Source organism: Caretta caretta, chromosome 7, assembly GCF_965140235.1.
Source record: "Caretta caretta isolate rCarCar2 chromosome 7, rCarCar1.hap1, whole genome shotgun sequence".
Classification (NCBI taxonomy): domain Eukaryota; kingdom Metazoa; phylum Chordata; order Testudines; family Cheloniidae; genus Caretta; species Caretta caretta.
In genome coordinates this window covers 125,570,295-125,595,900 of record NC_134212.1, presented here as the reverse complement: position 1 = coordinate 125,595,900, position 25,606 = coordinate 125,570,295, and the positions used below count along the sequence as shown (strand labels likewise).

Below are 25,606 nucleotides of genomic sequence, written 5' to 3'. Positions count from 1 at the left end.
CTCTTCTGGGCTACAGACTGCAGGCTCTAATCACACTGAATCCCACAACCCCCACCCCCTGGTCTCTCTGGGGGAAAGGCTGCTACCAGCCTAAAGAGTGTGCAGTCCTGTGAGGCTATGCATGCTGGTTCTTTAACTTTGTAGCAGGGAGGCAGACCGGGAGGAGGCTGGGGAAGGTTCTGGACGGGAGCTCTGTGGGAGCGACAGAGTGGCTTTAGGGCGAGTACTGTTTCCCTCATTCTAATAAAGTTCCTTGTTCAGTGTTAGAAGAAAGTGACTCTTTCTGAGATTCTTTACCATGGTCACATGAGTGCAGGCCTTAGCCTTTCCCGCCCTTCCGCCCCCATACAAGGAAACCCAGGCACTTGTGCATGCCATGGGATTTTCAGCCCAGGAAGTCTGGCTGATGGTTTTGGAGCGGGTGACTTGGCTAATGGGAGCAGTGCCCGCGCATAAACAGCTGGCCAGTATGTGTAGCTGTGCCAATTCATGCCAGTGTTCCCAGAGGGTGCCTAATGCCACAGCTGCCTTAGCCACAACTGCTCATCCAGACACAAGCAGGAAGGCATTTTGGAAATGGCCATGGGCAGCTGCCCAGAGGGAACCGCACTGACCGATCATACGATGCCCTAGTGTCTCTCTGGGCTCAGAGGCAGCCGCCCTTCCAAAGACACTAACCTGTGCATCTGGTCTGAAAAGCTATGTGGGGCCTGGCACTCTGGGGCGACGGGGCTGTGGCTGGGGACCGGGCAGGAAGCTGGACCAAGGGGACGGGGCCGTGGCTGGGGACCAGGCTCTGGAGGGACAGGGCCATAGCTGGGGACCGGGCAGAAGGCTGGGCCGGGGGAACAGGGCTAGGGTTGCCAAGCATCCAGTTTTCCACTGGAATGCTCGGTCGAAAAGGGACCCTGGCAGCTCCAGTCAACCCAGTGGGGGTGGCACTTGTGGGTGCAAGGACAGCACTTGGAGGCTCCCTGGCCACCCATGCACCTAGGGCCGAAGGGACCTGATGGCCGCTTTCTGGGAACCGCAGTACGCGCCCCCAGAACCCTGTATCCTGAAACCCTCCCACACCCCAACTCCCTGCCCCAGCCCTGAGCCCATATCCAAACTCCCTCCCAGAGCCTGCGCCCTGCACCCCAACCCCCTGCCCCAGCCCTGAGCCCCACCCTGTACCCCAACCCCCTGCCCCAGCCCTGAGCCCCACCCTGCACCCCAACCCCCTGCCCCAGCCCTGAGCCCATATCCAAACTCCCTCCCAGAGCCTGCACCCTGCACCCCAACCCCCTGCCCCAGCCCTGAGCCCCACCCTGCACCCCAACCCCCTGCCCCAGCCCTGAGCCCATATCCAAACTACCTCCCAGAGCCTGCACCCTGCACCCCAACCCCCTGCCCCAGCCCTGAGCCCCACCCTGCACCCCAACCCCCTGCCCCAGCCCTGAGCCCATATCCAAACTACCTCCCAGAGCCTGCGCCCTGCACCCCAACCCCCTGCCCCAGCCCAGTGAAAGGGGGTGAGAGCAGGGAAGGGACGTTGGTTTTGTGCAATGAGAAAGGCGGCAGCCCTACAGGGGCGGTGGCTGGGGAGCCGGGAGCCAGCGGAGGCCGGGGCCGCCCGCGTGCCCGGGGGAGGAAAGGCAGTTTGCCAAGGCAGAGATTCCCTCGCCCCGCACAAACATGGCCGCCCTAGGCGTTCGGCGGCGCGCCCCGCACAAACATGGCCGCCCTAGGCGTTCGGCGGCGCGCCCCGCACAAACATGGCGAGATCGGGGCGGGGGAGTCTCTGCCGCTCACAGCGATGACGATTCTCGGGTAGAATCTTTGCCCTTCATAAAGATGGCGACTGATGACAGCGCCGGCGCTTCTGGCCAATGAGAAGCCGTGTTGCTAAGGGTTGTCATGGTAACAGCCAATGACACGTGGAGATGGAGTCTAGTGTTGCTGCCCAAGAGGCTGGGGGGCCGGGTGGGCGGGAAGCCGGGCTGCCAGCGGCGCTGACGGCCGTCGATGGGGACCGGGGCCCCCAGTGGGGAGCGGCGCCGGTGGTGAAACGCGGAGTCCAGGTGAGGGGCCGCCCTGTGCTGCCGGGCCGGGGTGGGGGGAGGGGGGTACAGGAGTGTGACGTGGGGGTGCGGGAGGGGTGCAGGGGGTGGGGTGGAGGTGGAGTGGGGGGAGAGGGGTACAGGAGTGTGACGTGGGGGTTCAGGGAGTAGGGGGTGCAGGTGGTGGGGTGGAGGGGGAGTAGAGGGAGTGGGGTACAGGAGTGTGATGTGGGGGTTCAGGGAGTGGGGGTACAGGAGTGGGGGGTGCAGGTGGTGGGGTGGAGGTGGAGTAGGGGGAGTGGGGTACAGGAGTGTGATGTGGGGGTTCAGGGAGTGGGGGTACAGGAGTGGGGGGTGCAGGTGGTGAGGTGGAGGTGGAGTAGAGGGAGTGGGGTACAGGAGTGTGATGTGGGGGTTCAGGGAGTGGGGGTACAGGAGTGGGGGGTGCAGGTGGTGGGGTGGAGGTGGAGTAGGGGGAGTGGGGTACAGGAGTGTGACGTGGGGGTTCAGGGAGTGGGGGTACAGGAGTGGGGGGTGCAGGTGGTGAGGTGGAGGTGGAGTAGGGGGAGTGGGGTACAGGAGTGTGATGTGGGGGTTCAGGGAGTGGGGGTACAGGAGTGGGGGGTGCAGGTGGTGGGGTGGAGGTGGAGTAGGGGGAGTGGGGTACAGGAGTGTGATGTGGGGGTTCAGGGAGTGGGGGTACAGGAGTGGGGGGTGCAGGTGGTGAGGTGGAGGTGGAGTAGAGGGAGTGGGGTACAGGAGTGTGATGTGGGGGTTCAGGGAGTGGGGGTACAGGAGTGGGGGGTGCAGGTGGTGGGGTGGAGGTGGAGTAGGGGGAGTGGGGTACAGGAGTGTGATGTGGGGGTTCAGGGAGTGGGGGGTACAGGAGTGGGGGGTGCAGGTGGTGGGGTGGAGGTGGAGTAGGGGGAGTGGGGTACAGGAGTGTGATGTGGGGGTTCAGGGAGTGGGGGTACAGGAGTGGGGGGTGCAGGTGGTGAGGTGGAGGTGGAGTAGGGGGAGTGGGGTACAGGAGTGTGACGTGGGGGTTCAGGGAGTGGGGGTACAGGAGTGGGGGGTGCAGGTGGTGGGGTGGAGGTGGAGTAGGGGGAGTGGGGTACAGGAGTGTGACGTGGGGGTTCAGGGAGTGGGGGTACAGGAGTGGGGGGTGCAGGTGGTGGGGTGGAGGTGGAGTAGGGGGAGTGGGGTACAGGAGTGTGACGTGGGGGTTCAGGGAGTGGGGGTACAGGAGTAGGGGGTGCAGGTGGTGAGGTGGAGGTGGAGTAGGGGGAGTGGGGTACAGGAGTGTGACGTGGGGGTTCAGGGAGTGGGGGTACAGGAGTGGGGGGTGCAGGTGGTGAGGTGGAGTAGGGTACAGGAGTGTGACGTGGGGGTTCAGGGAGTGGGGGTACAGGAGTGGGGGGTGCAGGTGGTGGGGTGGAGGTGGAGTAGGGGGAGTGGGGTACAGGAGTGTGATGTGGGGGTTCAGGGAGTGGGGGGTACAGGAGTGGGGGGTGCAGGTGGTGGGGTGGAGGTGGAGTAGGGGGAGTGGGGTACAGGAGTGTGATGTGGGGGTTCAGGGAGTGGGGGTACAGGAGTGGGGGGTGCAGGTGGTGAGGTGGAGGTGGAGTAGAGGGAGTGGGGTACAGGAGTGTGATGTGGGGGTTCAGGGAGTGGGGGTACAGGAGTGGGGGGTGCAGGTGGTGGGGTGGAGGTGGAGTAGGGGGAGTGGGGTACAGGAGTGTGACGTGGGGGTTCAGGGAGTGGGGGTACAGGAGTGGGGGGTGCAGGTGGTGAGGTGGAGTAGGATACAGGAGTGTGATGTGGGGGTGCAGGGAGTGGGGTACAGGAGTGTGGTGTGATGAGGTGCAGGGGGTTGGGTGGGGAAGAAGGGTGCAGGAGTGTGGGGGTGGGGGAGGGGTTGGGGTGCAGGAGTGGGGGGTGCAGGGGGTCATTTGTGTGGGGTCACCTGAGTGACACTTTTCTGGAAGCTCAGGGGGGTGCATGAATTCAGCCTCCTTGGATGGCAGGTGAGGTCATTCCGCCCTGGGCTGTCCTAGTAAGGGGCAGCTCTGGGTCAGTTCACAGGGATATCTACTGCTGCCCGGCTGGGGTGGGGGCGGAGCTTGGAGTGTCTCTGAGGCCGGTTGTAGTGGGGAGGGGGCAGATTGCTGCTAGAAGGGCTGTTGCACCCATTAGGCCAGGGACTCTCAAGCTTTTTCTTTCCGAGGCCCCCTCAGCGGCTATAAGAATCCCACGGCCCATCCGTGCCACGACTGGGTTTCTGCATATACAAGCCAAGGCCAGCGTCAGGGGGCAGCAAGCCGGGCAGTTGTCCGGGGCCCCACCACAAACCTGTGAAGCTAAGTTGCTCAGGCTTTGGCTTGAGCCCTAGGCGGTGGGGTTTTGGCTTTCTGCTCTGAGTCCCAGCAAGTCTAATGCCAGCCCTGCTTGGTGGACCACCTGAAACCTGCTTGTGGCCCCGCGGTGGGCCCTGGACTCCTGGTTGAGAACCATTGCATTAGACAATGACTGGCATGCACACACAGTGTAGATTACATGCCAGATGCACTCACAGCTTGGTGGAATTGTTACTAGAGGTACACGCCTCTTTTTGTGGGAGGCAGGACAATCCATGGTCCCCAAGCAGCTCCATTTCTCTCTCCTCCAGCTTTGGATCATGAATTCCAGTGTGGTGTCTGGATTCTGTGTATCTCCCCATGAAGCCATCCAAACTAGTGCTTCTCTGTGTCCCATCCCAACCCCTCCCAGGCCTCTCCTCCAGGCTGATGGGGGGCCTGTGAGCCTGAGAAGAGCACTGGCTGTTAATGACCTCAGCAGAGAGCACTCAGTCCAATTACCAGCTTGGCACTGACTAAGGACCATCTATCTTCTAGACAAGAAGCCCCTGCAGTCTAGCTTTGGTCCTTCCCAACAATACATCCTGCTGGCTGGGGAGCTCTCTGGCTCTCAGCTTCCATAGAGGTAAGCGAGTGAGCATCCTCTCTCTCGGAGGGAGCAGCCCACCCCTGGCCCAGAGCATGATGCTGGTACATTCCCCCTTTAAAAAGCCCTTTCTCTTAGCTTGCATTGTAAGGCCTGCAGCTTGAACTGTCGAGCTGGTCCCTAAGAGGGGCAGCATGTGTGCGGGGAAGCATGGCTCAAGGGAGCTGCACACCAGGCTAGCGCTGTGCTGCGGGTGCATCTCTGGCTTCTCTTGGTGCCATTACAAGCTAATCATGGTTCTCTCAGGAACAGCTTTTTCCAAATGAGTGGCTGAGCCTCGATTTGAATGGAAATACTGATTAAACTCGCAGCCTGTTTGGGTGTTGGCTTTTGGTTTGGCAAATTGAACTAGAAGGCTAGCGGCACGTATGGTATCATGGGGATTGGAATTGTGGTTTGGTGAGTAAGTAAAGGGGAAAATGAGATGGAGTAGAGACTAAAGTGGGGGTAAGACATTCAAATCCCAACGTGCCTGTGAGTCAAACTGCGGCGCCTGCCCAAGCTGAGGGAACCAGGGGAAACAGGTTCTGATTTTTCACCACTGATGCTGCCCTCTGAATAGAGCCGTCAGTTTCCCTTCCTAGGTTTTGGACACTACAACAACATCTGGGGAACAGAGAAACCGGGGGGAGGGCTAAAGCCTTCTAAGTGGTTCTCACGGTAGCAGCATGCTCCTTGGGCTGAATATGGATTTGTGACACCTCTCCTGGCTACCTGTGTGACTGTTCTTAATATTTCCTCTGAATAGTGTGGGGGTGCCTCAGTTTCCCTTAGGCAGTTCTTAAGTATCTAGGTGGTGGGGTAAGGGTGTATGATCACTGCAGAGCCCTAGAGGGCAGGTGTGTGCAGGAGTCTGGACACAGAGAATGGCCGGTTTCAGAGGAACAGCCGTGTTAGTCTGTATTCGCAAAAAGAAAAGGAGTACTTGTGGCACCTTAGAGACTAACTGTGACGAAGTGGGACTGTTCTTGATGTTTCCTCTGAATAGTGTGGGGGTGCCTCGGTTTCCCCTAGGCAGTTCTTGAGTATCTAGGGGGTGGAGTAAGGGTGTATGATCATTGCAGAGCCCTAGAGGGCAGGTGTGTGCAGGGGTCTGGACACAGAGAAGGGCCGACACCCTGTTTCCTGGCAACTGATGGCCTGGGCCCTTCCCCCCCTGCAAGGTGAGAGCTGAAGGGTTGGAGAACAAAGGAATCAGGTGACCACCTGGCCCGGGGAAAGGAACAAAGCCCAGAGGAGGAGGGGCTGGAGGGGGTTTTCAGTTTGGGGCTGGCTGGGACATGGAGTGAAGTGCAGACGTGGTTGTCTGGCTCACTGCCCCCCAGAATGGACCCAGCTGAGGGGTCCCGTTCTCTGCACCTGCAAGCTCTGTTTTAGACCATGTTCCTGTCGTCTAATAAACCTTCTGGTTTACTGGCTGGCTGAGAGTCACGTCTGACTGCGAAGTTGGGGTGCAGGACCCTCTGGCTTCCCCAGGAGCCCCGCCTGAGCGGACTCGCTGGGGGAAGCACACGGAGAGGCAGAGGATGCTGAATGCTCCGAGGTCAGACCCAGGAAGGTGGAAGCCGGGTGAGCTGTGTGTCCTGAAGACAGGCTGCTCACAGAAAGGCGACTACCCCAGAGTCCTGACTGACTTCATGGGGAGCAGTTCCAGAGCATCGCCCAGGGACTCCGTGACAACTGGTGGCAGCGGTGGGATGTACTGCACCCCGTGGATGGCGCTTCCTGCAGTAAGTGACTGGGGAGCAGTAACACGAAGGGGGATTGCCGAGGACCAGGCCTGCTGAAGGCTCAGAAAGGAGCGGTTTCGGGGGGCGGTTAACCCCTGGGAGTGTGTGACCAGCGAGAAGGACTGTGCAGTAATGGGGTCCCCCTGGGGACTGCAGTGAGCAATCGCAGGGGCGGAGGAGTCTGCAGCTCGACCCTGGCAAAGAGGTGGTGACCTCGAGAAGGGCTGGCACACTAGGGGTTCTCCCTGGAAACCGTGGGGAGCTGAGAACACACGGGCCTGTGAGTCCAAAACAACTTGGGAGGAGCGGAGTGATGGCCTGTCACCGTCTCCTTAAGAAGGACATTGTAACCCTGTGCAAAAAGAGAGGGTTGAGCGTTGGAAAGTTCACCAAAGCACAGTTCATCGTGCAGCTGGAGGAGGATGACCGCTCTAAGGAACAGATTCCTGACCCCAACTGGGGCTATAGCAGGATCTGGGAGCAGCTGGAGTGGGAGCCAGGCATCGCCAAGACTCCTGTCCCCGACCAGACGAGGGTCTTCACGATCGGGTTCCCCATCGGGGGATCGAGACGGACGGGATTGGAGCTGAGCCTGAGAGAGCAAGAGGACTGTGGGAGACAGCGAGAGACCAAGAAAGAGCTGCAGAAGCAGCAGCAGCATGAACTGGCGGTGGGGGAGCGGAGAGGCCTAGGGGACCTCCCAGGGGTGAGTGGGGATAGACCCCGGGGGGCCAGTTCCGCAGGGAACCTCGAGACTAAATTGCTGCCCCTGGTTAAGGAGGGGGGTGTGTGGATGCCCACCTCACTGCCTTTGAGCAGGCTGACGATTTGAACCAGGGGGACCCTGCGGAAAAGCCCCGGTGTCTAGCTCCCTTGCTGGGCCCCAAGGCCATAGACTCCGTCAGCCAGATGGGTGGGGATGTGCACAGGCTCCCACTCCTGACCCCAGCCTATATGTCTGTGTGGAGTTTCCTGGGGCCAGGCCCCTCGGACCTCCAGTGGGAGCAGAAGGTGATGGTCAATGGGGAGACATTCTTGGGGTGGCCAAAGGGCATGGGCTGCATAAACCTTCCCACATGCGGCCTGCGAGTGCTATCGACCACCCCTGACCTAAGGGAGGGCGTGAAACTGGAAGGGCCTGGTGTAACTCCTACCAAGGAATGGGAGAGATGCTGGGGCATCCATGGGAACGTTGGTGGCTTCGAACTTCCCCAGGTCACCGGCTAAAGTGACCCCGCTCAGTTCGATCTCGAAGGGGGGAGAGATGTGACGAAGTGGGACTGTTCTTGATGTTTCCTCTGAATAGTGTGGGGGTGCCTCGGTTTCCCCTAGGCAGTTCTTGAGTATCTAGGGGGTGGAGTAAGGGTGTATGATCATTGCAGAGCCCTAGAGGGCAGGTGTGTGCAGGGGTCTGGACACAGAGAAGGGCCGACACCCTGTTTCCTGGCAACTGATGGCCTGGGCCCTTCCCCCCCTGCAAGGTGAGAGCTGAAGGGTTGGAGAACAAAGGAATCAGGTGACCACCTGGCCCGGGGAAAGGAACAAAGCCCAGAGGAGGAGGGGCTGGAGGGGGTTTTCAGTTTGGGGCTGGCTGGGACATGGAGTGAAGTGCAGACGTGGTTGTCTGGCTCACTGCCCCCCAGAATGGACCCAGCTGAGGGGTCCCGTTCTCTGCACCTGCAAGCTCTGTTTTAGACCATGTTCCTGTCGTCTAATAAACCTTCTGGTTTACTGGCTGGCTGAGAGTCACGTCTGACTGCGAAGTTGGGGTGCAGGACCCTCTGGCTTCCCCAGGAGCCCCGCCTGAGCGGACTCGCTGGGGGAAGCACACGGAGAGGCAGAGGATGCTGAATGCTCCGAGGTCAGACCCAGGAAGGTGGAAGCCGGGTGAGCTGTGTGTCCTGAAGACAGGCTGCTCACAGAAAGGCGACTACCCCAGAGTCCTGACTGACTTCATGGGGAGCAGTTCCAGAGCATCGCCCAGGGACTCCGTGACACTAACCAATTTATTTGAGCATGAGCTTTCGTGAGCTACAGCTCACTTCATCAGATGTTTACCGTGGAAACTGCAGCAGACTTTATATACACACAGAGAATATGAAACAATACCTCCTCCCACCCCACTGTCCTGCTGGTAATAGCTTATCTAAAGTGATCAACAGGTGGGCCATTTCCAGCACAAATCCAGGTTTTCTCACCCTCCACCCCCCACACAAATTCACTCTCCTGCTGGTGCAGGACCCTCTGGCTTCCCCAGGACCCCGCCTGTGTGGACTCGCTGTGGGAAGCGCACGGAGGGGCAGAGGATGCTGAATGCTCCGAGGTCAGACCCAGGAAGGTGGAAGCCGGGTGAGCTGTGTGTCCTGCAGACAGGCTGCTCCCAGAGAGGAGACTTCCCCAGAGTCCTGACTGGCTTCATAGGGAGCAGTTTCAGAGCATCGCCTGGGGACTCCGTGACAACCTGGCAGAGTCCTCTTCCCACCACTCCCTGTCCTCACTGAAATGAGCAGAGTAAAGTCATCTCTCTCCAGGGCAAAGTGCAGCTGGGACTTACAGACTCACTGACCTCTGAGCTGGAAAAGCCATGTTCGACCCTCTCTCCATTTGCTGGAGTCCAGCATGACCCAGCAAATCTCTTCTCCTCTCTCAGTGATCTCCACGTGGGCATGGTTACTGTCCAAGGGCCTGACCCAAAGAATCCCCAAGAGGACATGGTTCTCCGCTTGGCTCCTTTTGAATCTGCATTTCTAATTGCGCTGCTGGGAGAGAGCTGGGGTAGGAAGAGGGGACTCTGGTGCTGGAAGCTCTCTCCCGTCCCCTCCCTGGTACTGCACTGAGGCCTTGGGAGGCCTCGTTCTCAGTCTTACTGGTTGGTCGAAGTCTGAGTAGAGAAGCCCTGGGATTGCATTGGCAATGGGCTCCAGAGCTTGGCACGCTGGGCTCTCAGTCCAACGGCCCTTGTGAGAAATGAATCGTTGGGTTATTGGAGACTCACGACCACAAGGGTCACTGATTAGCCCCCTTGTCCTCTCACCCCTACTGGGGTCCTGTAGGGCAGATCAGAGGCCCACTGGGAAGTCGGGGGCACCACTACTGCTCATGCAGCACCCTCCAGAACTATCCTGGCACCTCTCGCCCCCTCCTCCCTCTGGCAGCCTGAGCTCCATGGCTGCAAGATTTCTCCCTCCCTCCTCTGGGAAGCGGGAGTGCTGCCGGCACAGCCCTGGCAGGGGGATTTGATAGTTACTGGGACAGAGCCACAACAGGTGTCAGTGCTGGGAGCCAGTGGGACATCCTACATCAGCAGCCGTGATTTCATTGCCAGGGCCAGAGAGTGTCCTCTGCCTGCCCTTCCCCGCATCGGAGCACTTCATTAGATAGGGACGGGAGGTGGCCTTTGATACTCAGCAGGAGCCCTGTGCCTCGAGGGAGCGAGCAGCAAGCTGAAGCCAGAGCTCCGTCTGGGAGGACAGAGCAGGGATCCTTGCCCTTTGAGTGAGATGACTCTCCACTGTTTCATGGAGGTGCAGCCCTGTTGGGCTTTGACTCCACGCTGATGAAACAAAAGCCACAGGCAACAGCAACCTGAACCGAGCACACAAACTGGTCACTGCTAGCTGAGGAGCAGGGATCTTTTGCCCTGAGGTGGTCACCGGTGCGCAGCTCTCAGATTCCCGTCTCCTCTGTGGGCCTTCGGCATTTCCTGGAGTCCACTCTGGTCCCAGCACAGGGCACCTCCAGGGACAGGAGCCATAGTCTGTGCCCTTCTGACCAAGACCTGGGTTAGGCAAGATGTCGGACTCCTCTTCCAGGGCAGTCTGTGCAAGATTCTCCAAGCAGCAATCTAGGATACACAGCCTCAGTGAGGCCCAGCCTCAACCTTATTGAGAGAGGATCAGTAACACCCAGGAGGTGGCTGGGCCCTGCTCCCTGAGCCATCTGGCAAGCTAGCAAATACAGGGGAGTGCTCTCCCTCAGCCTCCCACAACCCACGTCTACACTGGGGAAGCACAAAGGGTTAACTAACGTGACTTAGCCCCTGCTGTGGACATGTCAGGCCATCTGGCCAGGGTTAGCCCTGTGTCCATGTGAAGCACAGAGTTGAACTGGTGAATGCAATCCCTAATGCAAGGACTGAGAGGGCCCGCCAACCCTCCTCTCCCTGCAGTCTCCCAGTGCATGATCCCGGGCCTTGAGAAGATGTCTGATATCCCCGTGGCCATGGAGTTCCTAGTCAAAACCAGCTTTTCACAGAAGGCGTTTGCCCGGCTCTGCTGGTTTATTCTCCTCTCCCCAGGCTTATATTCAGCACCTGATACACCTGGCCTTTGGTGTACACCCAGGCAAACATCCTGCCTCTGTGCTTGCTGTGACTCTCCATTGGGGCGTGAAGAGTCTAGAAGTGTTATGGAGAACTGGTCAGCTGGTAGCTTGGCTGGCTGGAAATCCCCCCACCCCCCAGACCACAGTGGTTGGTTCTACATTGCTATTGACAGGATCTGTTAATACAGAAGTCAGTTTTTCCCTCAAAACCCAGCAGTGTCCCTGTACAGCTGCCATTTATGGGAGGGTTATGGGGCCGTTCTATAGACCAGCACCAGGTGGGGCACAGTTTCCTCTTATTTACCTTGGGACTTTGCAGGTCTGGAACCTGACATCTGGGGAAGAAAGAACCAAACCAGGCAGGTCTCCAGTTAATGTATTGGGGACAGGTCCTGCTTTGAGCAGGGGGCTAGACTAGGTGACCTCCTGGGGTCCCTTCCAACCCTGATATTCGATGATTCTATTTTATTTACTAAATTCAGCAAAAAGCATGGACAAGTCACATTGAGAACGTGGGTTAGTAGCAAGCAAATTAATGTAACTGTCACGGAGTCCCTGGGCGATGCTCTGGAACTGCTCCCCATGAAGCCAGTCAGGACTCTGGGGCAGTCGCCTTCCTGTGAGCAGACTGTCCCCAGGGCAAACAGCTCACACAGCTTCCACCTTCCTGGGCCTGACCTCGGAGCATTCAGCATCCCCTTCTAACACCGTGCGCTTCCCACAGCGAGTCCACACAGGCAGGGCTCCTGGGGAAGCCAGAGGGTCCTGCACCCCAACTTCGCAGTCAGACGTGACTGTCAGCCAGCCAGTAAATCAGAGGTTTATTAGACGACAGGAACATGGTCTAAAACAGAGCTTGTAGGTGCAGAGAACAGGACCCCTCAGCTGGGTCCATTTTGGGGGGCAGTGAGCCAGACAACCCCGTCTGCCCTTCACTCCATGTCCCCAGCCAGCCTCAAACTGAAACTCTCTCCAGCCCCTCCTCCTCTGGGCTTTGCCCCTTTCCCAGGCCAGGAGTTCACCTGATTCCTTTGTTCTCCAACCCTTTAGCTCTCACCTTGCAGGGGGGAAGGGCCAGGCCATCAGTTGCCAGGAAACAGGGTGTCGGCCATTCTCTGTGTCCAGACCCCTGCATACACCTGCCCTCTAGGGCTCTGCAATGATCATACACCCGTATCCCACCACCTAGATACTTAAGAACTGTCTAGGGGAAACTGAGGCACCCCCACAATATTCAGAGGAACCATTAAGAACAGTCCCGCTTCGTCACAGTAACGATCCAGGTTATTTAATCCAACAGATCCCTCTGAGATCTGCGTGATACTGTGGGAAGGCAGCCGTCCTGCGTAGCCGTCAGCCCCAAGGAGCAGCATTATGAATCTCCATGCCAGTCAATAGCTTTGTTCCTGACAAATAGTGATTCAGGGAGGGCCAAAATCACCCCCCAGCCAAATCTGCAGGCAGTTCCGTGTTCTATTGGGACATTTCATTTACAATTCAAATGACAAATGTAGGTGAAAACCAGGTGAGTTCTCAGGATTAAACACAGAGCTCCTAACCCAGGAGATATGCATGTGATCTCCTAGGCAAGGAGGTTGTTTCCCCTAGGGCACTCAGGTGTTTGAGGAGCTGTTGAACAGGTGCCACTCTCCTCTAACTTCTCTGGGGCCCAGCCCCACTGCACACCTGTGTGCTTGCTACCAGCCATGTGCTGAAGCTTAAACCCTACACGCACAAATGCGGGGGTAGCGGCAACCCTCTGCTGGTAAGTTGGAAGAGAAGAGCAAACCCCAAAGGTTGATTCTTGCGCAGGATGGTTGTCATGACTCTCGGTTGGTTCAGCCACTGGAAGCTGGGATGGGGTAATACCCAGTGCTTTTATCACTGATTCAGAAGTTCTTGCTGGCTCCTAGAGATTACTTGCTGGCAGGTGTCAAAGACTCCTACCCTTCCCTGGCCAGGTGGGAGGGTGGGGGAAGCACAAGCCTCTCTGCCGGCATGGTGGAATCAGGTGGCCAGAGACTCCTGGACAGGAGCAGCCAGGACAGGCAACCAAAGGGTGGCCTGGCTGCCTTCTCCCCTTTGGAAGCCCCTCAGTAAATCAGAATGGGGCCCTCCTCACCCGAGATCACAGGATCACCAAAAGGGCTTGATTAGGTCTCCCTTATGCAAATGAGAGCCTGCCCACTGCAGACACTGTAGGCCCCAAATCCAGGAGTCTGTCCAGGCAGTTGGCAGGTCCCCAGGTATTTTGAGGCTCAGGCGACTGGCCATATCTCAGCTGGCGTACGACAGTTGACTCCAGAGTCATTCAAACTGTAAAGCTGGCTGTGAGCTGGCCCTGAAATGCTGGGCAGACCCGGTTCCCACGCTCGCTCAGCCGTGCACAGAGAGCGACATGGCATACGCCTTCCCCCGTCCCTTGGTGCTCAGCTTGGAGCAGAGTTGTTCGCTCTGCGGAATCCAGCGAGAGCTTAGTCTCTAACTCAGAGCAGGAAGTCTGTTCCTCCTCAGCTCCCAATCCAGAGGTGCCATCTTTACCTGCAGGGAGCTCCTTAGCCTTCCTGCCCACGCAGGCACCTTATCTGCTCAGGGGATGGAGGTCTGTATGGTTACAGGGCTCGTTCCTCCCCCAGTCTAGGCAGCTGCCAGCCCATCTGGGGGCTGCAGCGTGGCGATGGAAGATGCAATGTCAGGTCAGCTGGAAGGGCTGCTGGCCCAAGGGGGCTGAGCCCCCGTCATCTCCTGACTAGCAATGTGCAGAGAGGGCATCCCCTGGCAGGTCAGTCCGGCTGGTGGGTCCTAGTGACAAGCCTCAGAGAGGCACTGGGGTTGGGAGGAGATCTGAGAGATCCAAAGGGAATGGGGAAGTGCTGGCCGGTGCTAGGCAGAGGCCAAGGAGCTTGCATTGGGCGTGGAACGCGGGGAGCTGTGGGGATGGGACATGCTTTGGGCAGAGGGAGAGCTTCATGCAGCATGCAGCCTGGCCTGGAGCAGGGCACTAGGGTCAGGGTGAGGCCTCAGAACAATGGCAAACAACATAACCTAGGCCCTGCACATCCAGCAGGCTCCCAGCCAGCCAGCAACGTGCGTCTCCCCCCCAGCACCTATTGGGTGTTCTCACCTCCCCTTCCTTGCAGGTGTCATCTCACCCTCCAGGACCTGGCAGCATGACCTTGACCAAGGGCTCCTTCACCTACTCCAGTGGGGAGGAGTACTGCGGGGAGTGGAAGGAAGGTGAGCAGGGGTGCAGTGCCATGGCCCAGCTGTGTTTCCCAGCTGGCCCGTTCCATTACCCTCCCCTGACTCCCCCCAGATGGGCTGCAAACAGCCCCTGCCATCTGTGCTGGGCACAGCCTGCCAGCTTCCCCTGCAGGCGGGGCTGGGAGAGGCACCTGCTCCAGTCGGTCCCACAGGTTGTATGGTGCCCTCCTTCCCTGCCAGCTTCCAGCCTGCCAGCTTCCCCTGCAGGGCTGCTGGGAGAGGGGAGCCTGCCCCGCTCTACGTGACAAGGCTCTTGGTGCCAGGCCCTTAAAAATCAGTAACCCAAGTTCTCCCCAGACAGCGTCTGCCCCTGCCCTCCCCAGGCCCTTGTCTGCTCCCCAACTCCTGGGACAGGGCAGCCTGATCTCCTGCCTCCCCCCTTGGCCTTAGCCCATGACACTGGGGAAGAGCAGTGTGCCCCTGTGGGACCACTGGCTGCCAGGGAGCCCTGTGCCTGTCAGTGTTGGGGCTGCCCTCTCTGGGGAGCCGGGTGTGCTGTGGGGAGAGCTGGGTCTGTCTATACAGCACGTGTCACTTCTGGCTGCCGAGCAGCACTGCCAGACACTGCCCCCAGGGTCCAAGCCCCTCTGGCAATTGCCATTCCTCTAAGGGATGAGAGCAGGCCGAGTGACCTCTCCCCTCACTGGCTCGGGCCTGGGGATTCCTGAGCTGCATGTGCCCTGCCCAGGCAGCCCTGCCATGGCACCGGGGAAGCTGGCAGCAGCCCTGGAGCAGCCTGTGTTTGGGGATGTCTGCCCCAGCACCCGGCAGCTTCCTACCAGTGTGGACCATAAATGTGCCCTGTCGGGATGCCCTTGTGGTCCCCTCCTCCTCCTCTCCCTTCACCCTCCTGTGTGTCCTGGTGAATGGCAGATGCCTGCCCCATGCGTGGATTGGCCCCAGGGGGGCAGGCAGGGAGGGCAGGAGAGGCTGCTGTAACAAAGTCCAAACCCTCCTGCCCCACTGGCCTGGGGAGCTGATTGCGTAGAGCCCAGCCATGAATACAAGCTGCCTTCCCCTGAATCTCTCGGGCTCCCTTCTGCCTGTCCCTGGGCACCGGCAGAGCAGCCATGAGTGCTGGGGTTCCTGGCTCTGTCTGGCGATAGATACTGAGCACGGGCCCCAGGAAGAGATGGACCCCGCTGAGCCTGGCTGGGAACAACCCAAACCTCCCCAGCTGGGCCAGCTCTGGGAGCAAGCTTAGCCCTGGGTTTTCCCGTATGGTCCTGTGGAGCCCAAGTGAGGCTTCTATGACCCCCAGAACTGCCCTGCCCTGCCCACATCCCAGCAGTGCCCTGCCCATCCCTGCACCTGTCCCTCTGGTCCCCTTCTGGGGGGATGGGCCCTGTGGCCCCTTCCCCGGGCTGCGGGCACTGGTGACACTGCCTGCTCTTGTTGCCTAGGCCGCAGGCACGGCGTTGGCCAGCTAACGTTTGCGGATGGCAGCACCTACCTGGGTCACTTTGAGAATGGGCTCTTCCATGGCTGCGGCGTGCTCACCTTCTCCGATGGCTCCAGGTTGGTACAGCGTCTTGCTGGGTCTGCCCTGAGCGGCCTGGGCAGCTTGGGGCAACTGGCCTTTCTCTTCCGTGGGGACTGGGGATGGCTGAGGGATGCTGGTGCTGAGTCATGTCTGTACCCTCTCACCCCACGGAGACCCTCTCCTCTCTGCTCCTGCTTACTCGCCTTCCCCCTTCAGCTCTGGAACCTGTGGGTGCTGCTCTTCCATTAGCCTGTTGGGGGCCAGCCACACTCCCTGCCCACAGGGCTGCTGTGGACTGGCGCTGCCAGCTCCTGCGGGTCTCGGGTATAAGAGCGCCCCAGTGTCCTATGCCTGAGCAGCTGTGAGGCTGGGGCTGGCGGGGTGTGGCCGGGGTGCCTGATTCATAGATACTAAAGTCAGAAGGGACCATTATGATCATCTAGTCCGACCTCCTGCACAATGCAGGCCACAGAATCTCACCCACCCACCCACTCCTGCGATAAACCTCTCACCTATGTCTGAGCTATTGAAGTCCTCAAATCGTGGTTTAAAGACTTCAAGGAGCAGAGAATCCTCCAGCAAGTGACCCGTGCCCCATGCTACAGAGGAAGGCGAAAAATCTCCAGGGCCTCTTCCAATCTGCCCTGGAGGAAAATTCCTTCCCGAGCCCAAATATGGCGATCAGCTGAACTCTGAACATATGGGCAAGATTCACCAGCCAGATATCCAGGAAAGAATTCTCTGTAGTAACTCAGATCCCACCCCATCTAACATCCATCACAGGCCATTGGGCCTATTTACCATGAATATTTAAAGATCAATTAATTGCCAAAATCATGTTCTCCCATCATACCATCTCCTCCATAAACTTATCGAGCTTAATCTTATGGTGCGGGTGGGCTGGCGGGGCGCGGGCAGGCGGGGAGCCTCGCGGGGCGCGGGCAGGCGGGGAGTCTGGCACTGCGGGGTAGGTGGGGACCGTTATGCTGCGGGGCGGGGGGGCGGTCGGAGAGCCAGATGCTGCGGGGGCACAGGAGGGGAGCCTGACGCTGCGGGGCTGTCTATCTGCGCAGGTACGAGGGGGAGTTCATGCAGGGGAAGTTCAATGGCGTCGGAGTTTTCACGCGCTACGACTCGATGACCTTCGAGGGCGAGTTCAAGAGCGGGCGTGTGGACGGCTTCGGTGAGTCCAGGCAGCCCCCGTGAGCAGCTGCAGCCCCTGCCAGCAAGAGCAGCGGGACGAACAGTCTGGGCAGAGCCAGGCAGGCAGCCCTGTTCTCCAGCATGGCCCCCATTGCCCCCCTGCTGCCCCACTCCTAGACCCTGCTCTCCCACCGCCCTGCCCCTCCCTGCCCCTCCCTGGTGTGTGCAGCTCCCTTCCCCATGACTCCCTGCTCTTCCCTCCCCCAGGGCTCCTGACCTTCCCCGACGGCTCCCATGGGGTGCCCCGCAGCGAGGGCTTCTTTGAGAACAACAAGCTGCTGCGGCGGGAGAAGTGCCCGGCCGTGATCCAGAGAGCTCAAAGTGCCTCCAAGTCCGCACACAACCTCCCGGCGTGACCGTGGTGCCACGGGACTCTGCCGCCCACCCACGGCCCCTCCTGCCGCTGGCCGGCCTGGCTTCCAAGAGCCTGTGGGGCAGGAGCTGCGGTGCCCAGCTGGGGGGGGGGGGCGGCGTTGGCACAGCTCGTCACAGGCCCCAGCATAGCTGGCCACCTCCCTCCTGCTGGCTGCAGAACTTCCTCTGAGTGCCCACCTCCCAGATCCTGGGGGCTCTGAGTGCTGCCCCCCACTGGGGGGAGACAGGAGACCCCCTTCCTTGGGGCTTTGCTCACTGCCTTGGGGCAAGCAGTACCGCAGGGCCCTCCATACAGACCGCTGGGCACAGCCCCCGTGGCCAGCCCTGCTGCTGGGCTGTGTGGGGCAGTGGAGGGGCAATCTGCCAGGGCCGTGGTGCCTGTGGTTAGCAGGGGATGTAGCTGGGAGCTGCTGCACCTGCTTTCTCAAAGCCAGACATGATGGGCTGGGGGTAGTGCCCAGTCTGTGCCGCTCAAGCTCAGCGGGAATAGTGCCCCTCCCCAGAAGGTTGCTGACCCAGGCCTGAATTCACTGGTGGGGTATGGTGGCTGTGGCAGGGAGCTGGTATCTCCCTGCACCTTTTTGTCCTGATGCTGAGGGCAGGGCAAGCCCCCCCCACCTCTTCCCTTGCTCTGCGCATCCTGGCCCCATGGCCCGTGCCTCCCCCTCAACTCTCCCAAGGGCGTATGGCCTGAGCAGGCCCAGGTCTCCTCCCAGCTGGCCTCTCTGTGTCCCGGGGGCTGTCTGGTCACTATTGCCTGTCAGTGCCTTGGCACAGGTTCGGGCCAGGGCTGTGATCAGAGGGCACTGTGTAGCCCCAGCCCTGAGCCATGCCCATGGTTCCAAGCGTCTCAGCCTCCTCCCTCATTGCTGTGCTGACAGGCCGCACTGTGGGGCTGGTGCCAAGGGCTCCGGCAGGCACCGGGCGCTGTGGGTCTGCACTGCCTGGGGTGAGCTTTTCACGCTCCCGCTGTCCCTTGAACCGACTGGGGGCTTAGTCTCCATTCAGCCCTAGTGAGCACTGGGGCCTGCCGTGATGGGACCGTGTCTGTGTCAGTGACTGGGGGGCTGCAGGTCAGGGCAAGAGGCAGAGCCCAGCAGGGTGAGGAAGAGCAGGGGCTGAGGGGCACCAGCAGTGTGAGGTGGGGGAGCCAGGGCTGGGCTCACGGGGCAGCGAGCAGGATGGGGGGCACCAGCAGAGCTGCACACAGGACTCCCCCCACGCGGCCTGCTTGTCTCCAGTGTCGGTTCTCTGCTGGGAGCAGTAGCTGTCACTCGTGATGCTGGTGCAGGAAGGGAGCCCGGGGCCAGGCCCGGCTGAGAGCCGTCTCCTCGCAGAGCAGGGTGCCTGTGAACTGCCCGCTCTGTGCTGCTACTGCCCTCGTGCCTTGCTGTGTCCTACACCGCGCCGCCCCCGCGGGGCCTCGGTGAATAAACCGCGTTGCCAAACCTGCCCTGCTGTGTGTGGTTCTGTGAGGTGGGCTGGGGCCAGGCCTGCCCATCCCTCCCTTCATCACTCAGCTGGGGGAGGCGACCCCCCAGGGGTTTTCCCCCCAGCCCTTCCCAGGTTTGAGCACAGGGAGGGGCCCGGGGAGGGGCCCCCATTCCCCTTCCCCCCCCCCCAGGCACTGCCCCCTGTGACGCAGCAGGGAGGGGGGAGGGTTGACCTGGGAATGTGCCCTGGGGATGGGAGACCTGAGAGCCTGTCACCTGAGCCAGGAGGGGAAGGGGGAGGTAACACCTCTGCACAGGAATGTGAACAGAGGCTGCAGGAGAGAGCCTGCTTGGTGGGTTTTTGGTTTCAGTTTAGGGCTGGGTGCTGGAACACAAGGAACCCCAGGGCTGGGGTCTAAGCTCCCTGCTGACCCAGAAGGACTTGACTGAGGGGTCCTGGTTGTACCCACAAGCTCTGTTTTAGACTGTGTTCCTATTGTCCAATAAACCTTCCGCTTTACTGGCTGGCTGAGAGTCTCAGTGAATCCCAGGAAGAGGGGTGCAGGGCCCGGACTCCCCCACACTCCGTGACAACTGGTGGCAGAGGTGGGATCTACTGCACCCCGTGAACGGCGTTTTCTGCAGTAAGTGACTGGGGAACAGTAAAACGAAGGGGGATTGACGGGGACCAGGCGTGTTGAAGATTCAGAGAGAGACAGTTTCTGGGGGTGGTTAACCCCTGGGAGTGTGTGACCAGAGAGAAAGACTTTTGCAGTAACAGGGTCCCCCAGGGGACTGCAGCGAGCGGTCCCAGGGGCGGAGGAGTCTGCAGCTCGACCTTGGCAAAGAGGTGGTGACCTCAAGAAGGACTGGCACACGAAGCGTTTTTCCTGGAAACCGTAGAAAGCTGCCCGGCCTGCGAGTGGCCAGCAGGGAGATGTACGCTAAATGCCTTAAGAGCGACCTGGTGGAGATGGGCAGGCAGAGGGGGCTGTGCATTGGGAGGTCCACCAAGGAACAGCTGATTGTCCAGTTGGAGGAGAAGAATCTCTTGGATGACCTGATCCCTGTCCCTGAGGGAAGCCGCCCGGTGGATGCAGCGTGGGCCCTTGGGCCTGACCGGGCTGGGAGGGGTCAGACTGCTGCCAAGGACATCCCAAGATCTTTCCTACCTATGCCTAGGGGAGGGGTTGGGGGAAGCCCAGCGAATACTGAGGGCACCCTGACCCCGGCAGCCAGCAGGGGATCCTCCCGGCGGAGCTCCCCATCCCTGGAGCAAAGGCGGCTGGAATGGGAGAGGGAGATGAAAATGAGGGAGCTGGAGGATCATGACAAGCAGTGTCAGCATGAGCAGGAGGAGAAGGAGAGGCAATGCCAGCATGAGCAGGAGGAGAAGGAGAAACAGAGCCAGCATGAACTGGGGCTGGCCAGGCTGCGGAGCAGTGGGGCCCCGGCTGCAGTGAGTGCGGGGGACCCAAGACTGCAAGGAGCTTTCATAAGTGCTTTCCTGGCCCAGAGGAAGGAGGGGGAGGACATAGATAGCTTCCTGACGGCCTTTGAGAATGCCTGCAAGATGCACAGGGTTGACCCTGCAGACCGGCTCCAGTTTCTCACCCCCTTACTAGACCCCAAAGCCGTGGAGGTGTACAGCCGAATGACAGGGGCGGAGGCAGGGGACTATGAACTGCTCAAACAGGCCCTGCTCCGTGAGTTTGGGCTGACCCCCGAGATGTACTGGAGAAGGTTCCGGAGTCAGCGTAAAACGCCTGAGGTCACCTACCTACAACTGGTCAACCGGATGCAGGGATATGCCCGCAAGTGGACAGCTGGGGCCCAAGCTAAAGAGCACCTGCTTGACCAATGTGTACTGGAGCAACTGTATGAACAGTGCCCTTCCGACCTGAGGCTGTGGTTGGTGGACAAAAAGCTCGAGAACCCCCAGCACGCAGGGCAGCTGGCCGACGAGTTTGTGAACAGTCGGTCGGGGGTAGCAGGGAGGAGTCTCAAAAGAACAGGCCCCCCCGATGCAGAGAGAGAGTCACCATGGGGCCTCCCAGCGGGGAAATAGGGAGAACCCCCTCCAAAGGGGAACGCCTGGCGTCGGGCCCCTCTGACCCGCTCGAGGGGACCAACGTGACCTGAGCTGCTATCACTGTGGCCAGAGAGGCCACGTATGGACCCAGTGCCCTGGGCTCAGGGACAAACTGAGCAGACTCAACCTACCCAGGGTTAACTGGGTAGGGACCCAGCTGGACGAGGGGCAGAGGGCCAAGGAAAGGGGGGCTGCCAGCTCACCACCTGCTCAGGAGGGAAGAGTACCCCCGGCCAGCTCCGCCAGAGGGCTGGAGGCTCTGGACTCAGGGTGCTCGGTTTACAGGGTAGGCGCGGGGCTGTCCCTCTGGAGAGAGTGCCTTGTTCCCATGGAGGTGGATGGGAGGAAGGTCAATGGATACTGGGATATGGGTGTGGAGGTGACGCTGGCCCGGCCTGAGGTGGTGGCCCCAGATCGGGTGGTGCCCAACACCTACCTGACCCTGACGGGGTGGGCGGGACCCCATTTAAGGTGCCCGTGGCAAGGGTACACCTGAAATGGGGGGCCAAAGAGGGCCCCAAGGATGTGGGGGTGCACCACCATTTGCCCACCGAGGTTTTGATGGGGGTGGGAAGACCTAGAGGACTGGCCAAGCAAACCCCAGACCGCCCTGGTTGTGACCCGTAGCCAGAGCCAGCGAGGAGCACTGCGCCCTGATCTCGGGGAGGGTATCACACCGGAGGCGCAGGACCCTACCCTGGTGGGGAGGGAGCGCCGAGGGGCACGGCTCAGAGAGGCAGAGGCCTCAGACCCAGCCAATGAGAGGGAGCCGGTCCCCATCCCTTCCCCAGCCGCTGAGTTCCAGGCCGAGTTGAGGAAAGATCCCTCCTTGCGGAAGCTCAGGGACCTGGCCAACCTGGGTGTGGTACGGACCACGAGGAGAGGCTGCCAGGAGAGGTTCCTGTGGGAGAAGGGGTTCCTGTACCGAGAATGGGCTCCCCCGGGGAAGTGGAGTCCTGTGGGATCAGGAGGCAGCTGGTGGTCCCCCAGAAGTATCGCCGCAAGCTCCTGTACCTGGCCCATGACATCCCCCTCGCAGGGCACCAGGGAATCCGGCGCACCCGGCAGAGGTTGCTACAGAACTTTTACTGCCCCGGGGTCTTTACCACTGTCCGGCAGTATTGCCGATCCTGTGACCCCTGTCAGAGGGTGGGGAAGTCCCGGGACAAGGGGAAAGCGGCTTTGAGACGTTTGCCCATCATAGAGGAGCCTTTCCAGAAGGTGGCCAAGGACATAGAGAGAGAGTCACCTCTTAGCAAGACGACCCAGTCGGGGAAGAAATACACATCTGATGAAGTGAGCTGTAGCTCACGAAAGCTCATGCTCAAATAAATTGGTTAGTCTCTAAGGTGCTACAAGTACTCCTTTTCATTCTGGGGGTGGTAGATTTTGCCACCCGCTACCCCGAGGCAGTGCCCTTAGCTTCCATTGAAGCAGACACCGTGGCAGATGTGCTCCTGACCATTTTCAGCCAAGTGGGGTTCCCCAAGGAAGTCTTGACAGACCAAGGGTCCAACTTCATGTCGGCCCTGCTCCGGAGTTTGTGGGAGAAATGTGGGGTCCAGCACAACTGGGCCTCAGCGTATCACCCCCAATCCAACAGGCTGGTGGAGAGGTTCAATGCGATGCTAAAGATGATGCTGAAAACCTTTATGAACCAGCACCCGCAGGATTGGGACAAGTACTTACCTCACCTGCTGTTCGCGTACACGGAGGTGCCCCAGGAGTCTACCGGATTTTCGCCTTTCGAATTGTTATATGGAAGGAGGGTGAGGGGCCCCCTGGACCTGATGAGAGACGAGTGGGAGGGAAAGGCCACTCCTGATGGAGAGTCAGTGGTGGAGTATGTCCTGATCTTCCGAGAGAGACTGGCTGAACTCATGGGCCTGGCCAGGGAGAATCTGGCCAGAGCCCAGAAGAAGCAGAAGGTCTGGTATGACCGCACAGCGCGGGCCCGGGCCTACGCCACCGGGGATCCGGTGACGGTTCTCATCCCTGTGAGAAAGAACAAACTACAGGCCGCCTGGGAGGGCCCTTTCAAGGTTGTCAAGCAGCTCAATGAGGTAAACTATGTGGTGGAGCTGTCGAACCGGTGTACCATGTGAATATGATGAAGCCATATTATGCCAGGGGGAATGTGGTGTTGGCCGTGTGTGGACAGTGGGAGGAGCAGGGAGATGACCCTTTAGTAGATCTATTCCCTGGGACCAGAGCTGGTTCCCCCCTGGAAACAATTCCCCTCTCGGATCAGCTAACCCCTGCCCAGCAAGCTGAGGTCAGGGGGGTGCTGCATCCGTACCGACAGGTGTTTTCCAACCAGCCTGGACGCACTAATCTGACTGTCCACCGGGTGCAGACAGGGTCGCACCCGCCGATAAGATGCCCCCCTTTCCGAGTCACAGGGAAAACTGCTCAGGACCTGGAAAGAGAGGTCCGGGACATGCTGGCTTTGGGGGTGATCCAGCCATCGGCCAGCCCTTGGGCCTCGCCGGTGGTGCTGGTCCCCAAAAAGGACGGGTTGGTCCGGTTCTGTGTGGACTACGGGAAGCTCAATGCCATCACTGTATCTGATGCCTACCCCATGCCCAGGCCTGATGAGCTCCTCAACAACCTGGGAGGAGCTCGATACCTTACCACCATGGACCTTACAAAGGGCTACTGGCAAGTGCCGCTGGATGCAGATGCCCGGCTGAAATCGGCCTTTATCACCCCTCTGGGGCTCTATGACTTCCTGACCCTGCCTTTCGGCCTCAAGGGAGTGCCGGCCACCTTCCAGCGCCTAGTGGACCAGCTACTGAGGGGGATGGAGAGTTTTGCCGTGGCGTATATTGATGACATCTGTGTCTTTAGCCAGACCTGGGAGGACCACGTGTCCCAGGTTAGACAAGTGCTGGACCGACTCCAGGGGGCTGGGCTGACTGTAAAAGCGGAGAAGTGCAAGGTGGGGATGGCGGAAGTATCTTACCTGGGCCATCGGGTGGGGAGTGGCCGCCTAAAGCCGGAACCAGCCAAGGTGGAGGTGATCAGAGACTGGCCCGCTCCCCACACCAAAAAGCAGGTCCAAGCCTTTATTGGGATGGCAGGACACTACCGAAGATTTAAGCCCCACTTTAGCGCCATAGCCACCCCCATCACTGAGCTATGCAAGAAGGGGAAGCCAGACAAGGTGGTCTGGACCGAGCAGTGCCAGGAGGCTTTCCGGGCGCTGAAGGAGGCTCTGGTCAGTGGCCCAGTTCTGGCAAACCCAGACTTTGACAAGCCCTTTGTGGTGTTCACCGATGCCTCAGACACAGGACTGGGGGCGGTGTTAATGCAGGAGGATGAAAAGGGGGAGAGACACCCCATCGTGTACCTGAGCAAGAAGTTGCTACCCCGGGAGCAACACTACGCGGCCATCGAGAAGCAGTGACTGGCCATGGTGTGGGCCCTCAAGAAACTAGAGCCCTATCTCTTTGGGCGACACTTCACCGTCTACACCACCCACTCTCCCCTGACCTGGCTGCACCCGATGAAAGGAGCCAACGCCAAGCTCCTGAGATGGAGCCTGCTCCTGCAGGATGATGACATGGACGTGGTCCACGTGAAGGGAAGTGCCAACCTGATAGCGGATGTGCTGTCCTGGAGAGGGGGCCCCGAACTTCCCCAGATCACTGGTCACAGTGACCCCGCTCAGAGATGTGATGCAGCAGGGAGTGGGGAATGTTGACCTGGGAATGTGGCAGGGGAGTTTCTCTGGGGATGGGAGACCTGAGAGCCTGTTACCTGAGCCAGGACGGGGAGGGGGAGGTAACAACTCTGCTGGGAAACTGGACAAAGGCTGCAGGAGGGAGCCTGCTGGGGGGGAGGTTTGGTTTCAGTTTCGGGCTGGGTGGTAGAAAACAGGGAACCCCAGGGCTGGGGTCCAAGCTCCCTGCCCCCCAGAAGGACTTGACTGAGGGGTCCTGGTGGAACCCACAAGCTCTGTTTTGGACTGTGTTCCTATTGTCCAATAAACCTTCCGCTTTACTGGCTGGCTGAGAGTCTCAGTGAATCCCAGGAAGAGGGGTGCAGGCCCCTGACTCCTCCACACTCTGTGACACCTCCCACCTAGCACATGCCCAAATCCATCTGCAGCCTCCCAAAGCCCTGGAACAAAGGCACGTGGGGCCCAGGAGCAGTGACTCTGCAGGCGGGGGTGGGGTCCCGCCGAGGACCCGTTCAGAGACTTGGCACAAGCTTCTCGTGTCCTTGTCCAGCTCTGCCTGCTGGCACTGGGCTCTGGGTGCCCCACGTTGCTGGCCAGCCACTCATTGCTGTAGTGGGGAGGGGCACTGGTCAGGGGGCAGGGCCTTGGCTTTCCCGGGGTGGTGCTACACCCCAGCTCCAGTGGGGAAAGGGCAGCATGCCCAGGTGCCAGGGGCAGGGCACGGATACGCTGGCAGAGCCCTCTCTGTGCGCCCACGCTGGCTGGCCCTGCCCCTCCCTGGGAGCTGGTTCGTGCCTGCCCTGCGGGCGGCCCACCTGCAGTCGTGCCCAAGCCCCCATGTTCCTGTTGGGAGCCCCTACAGCACCCCTGCTGGGAGAGGATAATGCCCGACTGCCCCCCACCAGCTGCCGAGGCGCCCCCAGGCCACAGGGGCCGTTCCACTTTCTGTGAGGGAGGAGGGCGGAGGCAGGCG

At 60.0% G+C, this 25,606-nt stretch overlaps 1 protein-coding gene across 3 annotated transcripts; it reads left to right on the top strand.

Annotated features, from left to right (window-relative positions):
• Positions 1-1,966: 1,966 nt before the first annotated feature.
• Positions 1,967-18,871, top strand: MORN4 (MORN repeat containing 4). Of its 3 annotated transcripts, none has more exons than XM_048857340.2 (5): positions 1,967-2,063; positions 14,239-14,335; positions 15,766-15,880; positions 16,919-17,028; positions 17,256-18,871. In XM_048857340.2, the coding sequence occupies exons 2-5, from the start codon at positions 14,269-14,271 to the stop codon at positions 17,402-17,404; spliced, it is 441 nt and encodes a 146-aa protein (XP_048713297.1). In that variant the 5' UTR covers positions 1,967-2,063; positions 14,239-14,268; the 3' UTR covers positions 17,405-18,871. The 3 variants fall into 3 exon arrangements, with proteins under 3 accessions (XP_048713297.1, XP_074987230.1, XP_048713296.2); XM_075131129.1 differs by lacking the exon at positions 1,967-2,063 and adding an exon at positions 4,937-5,024; XM_048857339.2 differs by lacking the exon at positions 1,967-2,063 and adding an exon at positions 13,786-13,880.
• The last annotated feature ends 6,735 nt before the right edge of the window (positions 18,872-25,606 follow it).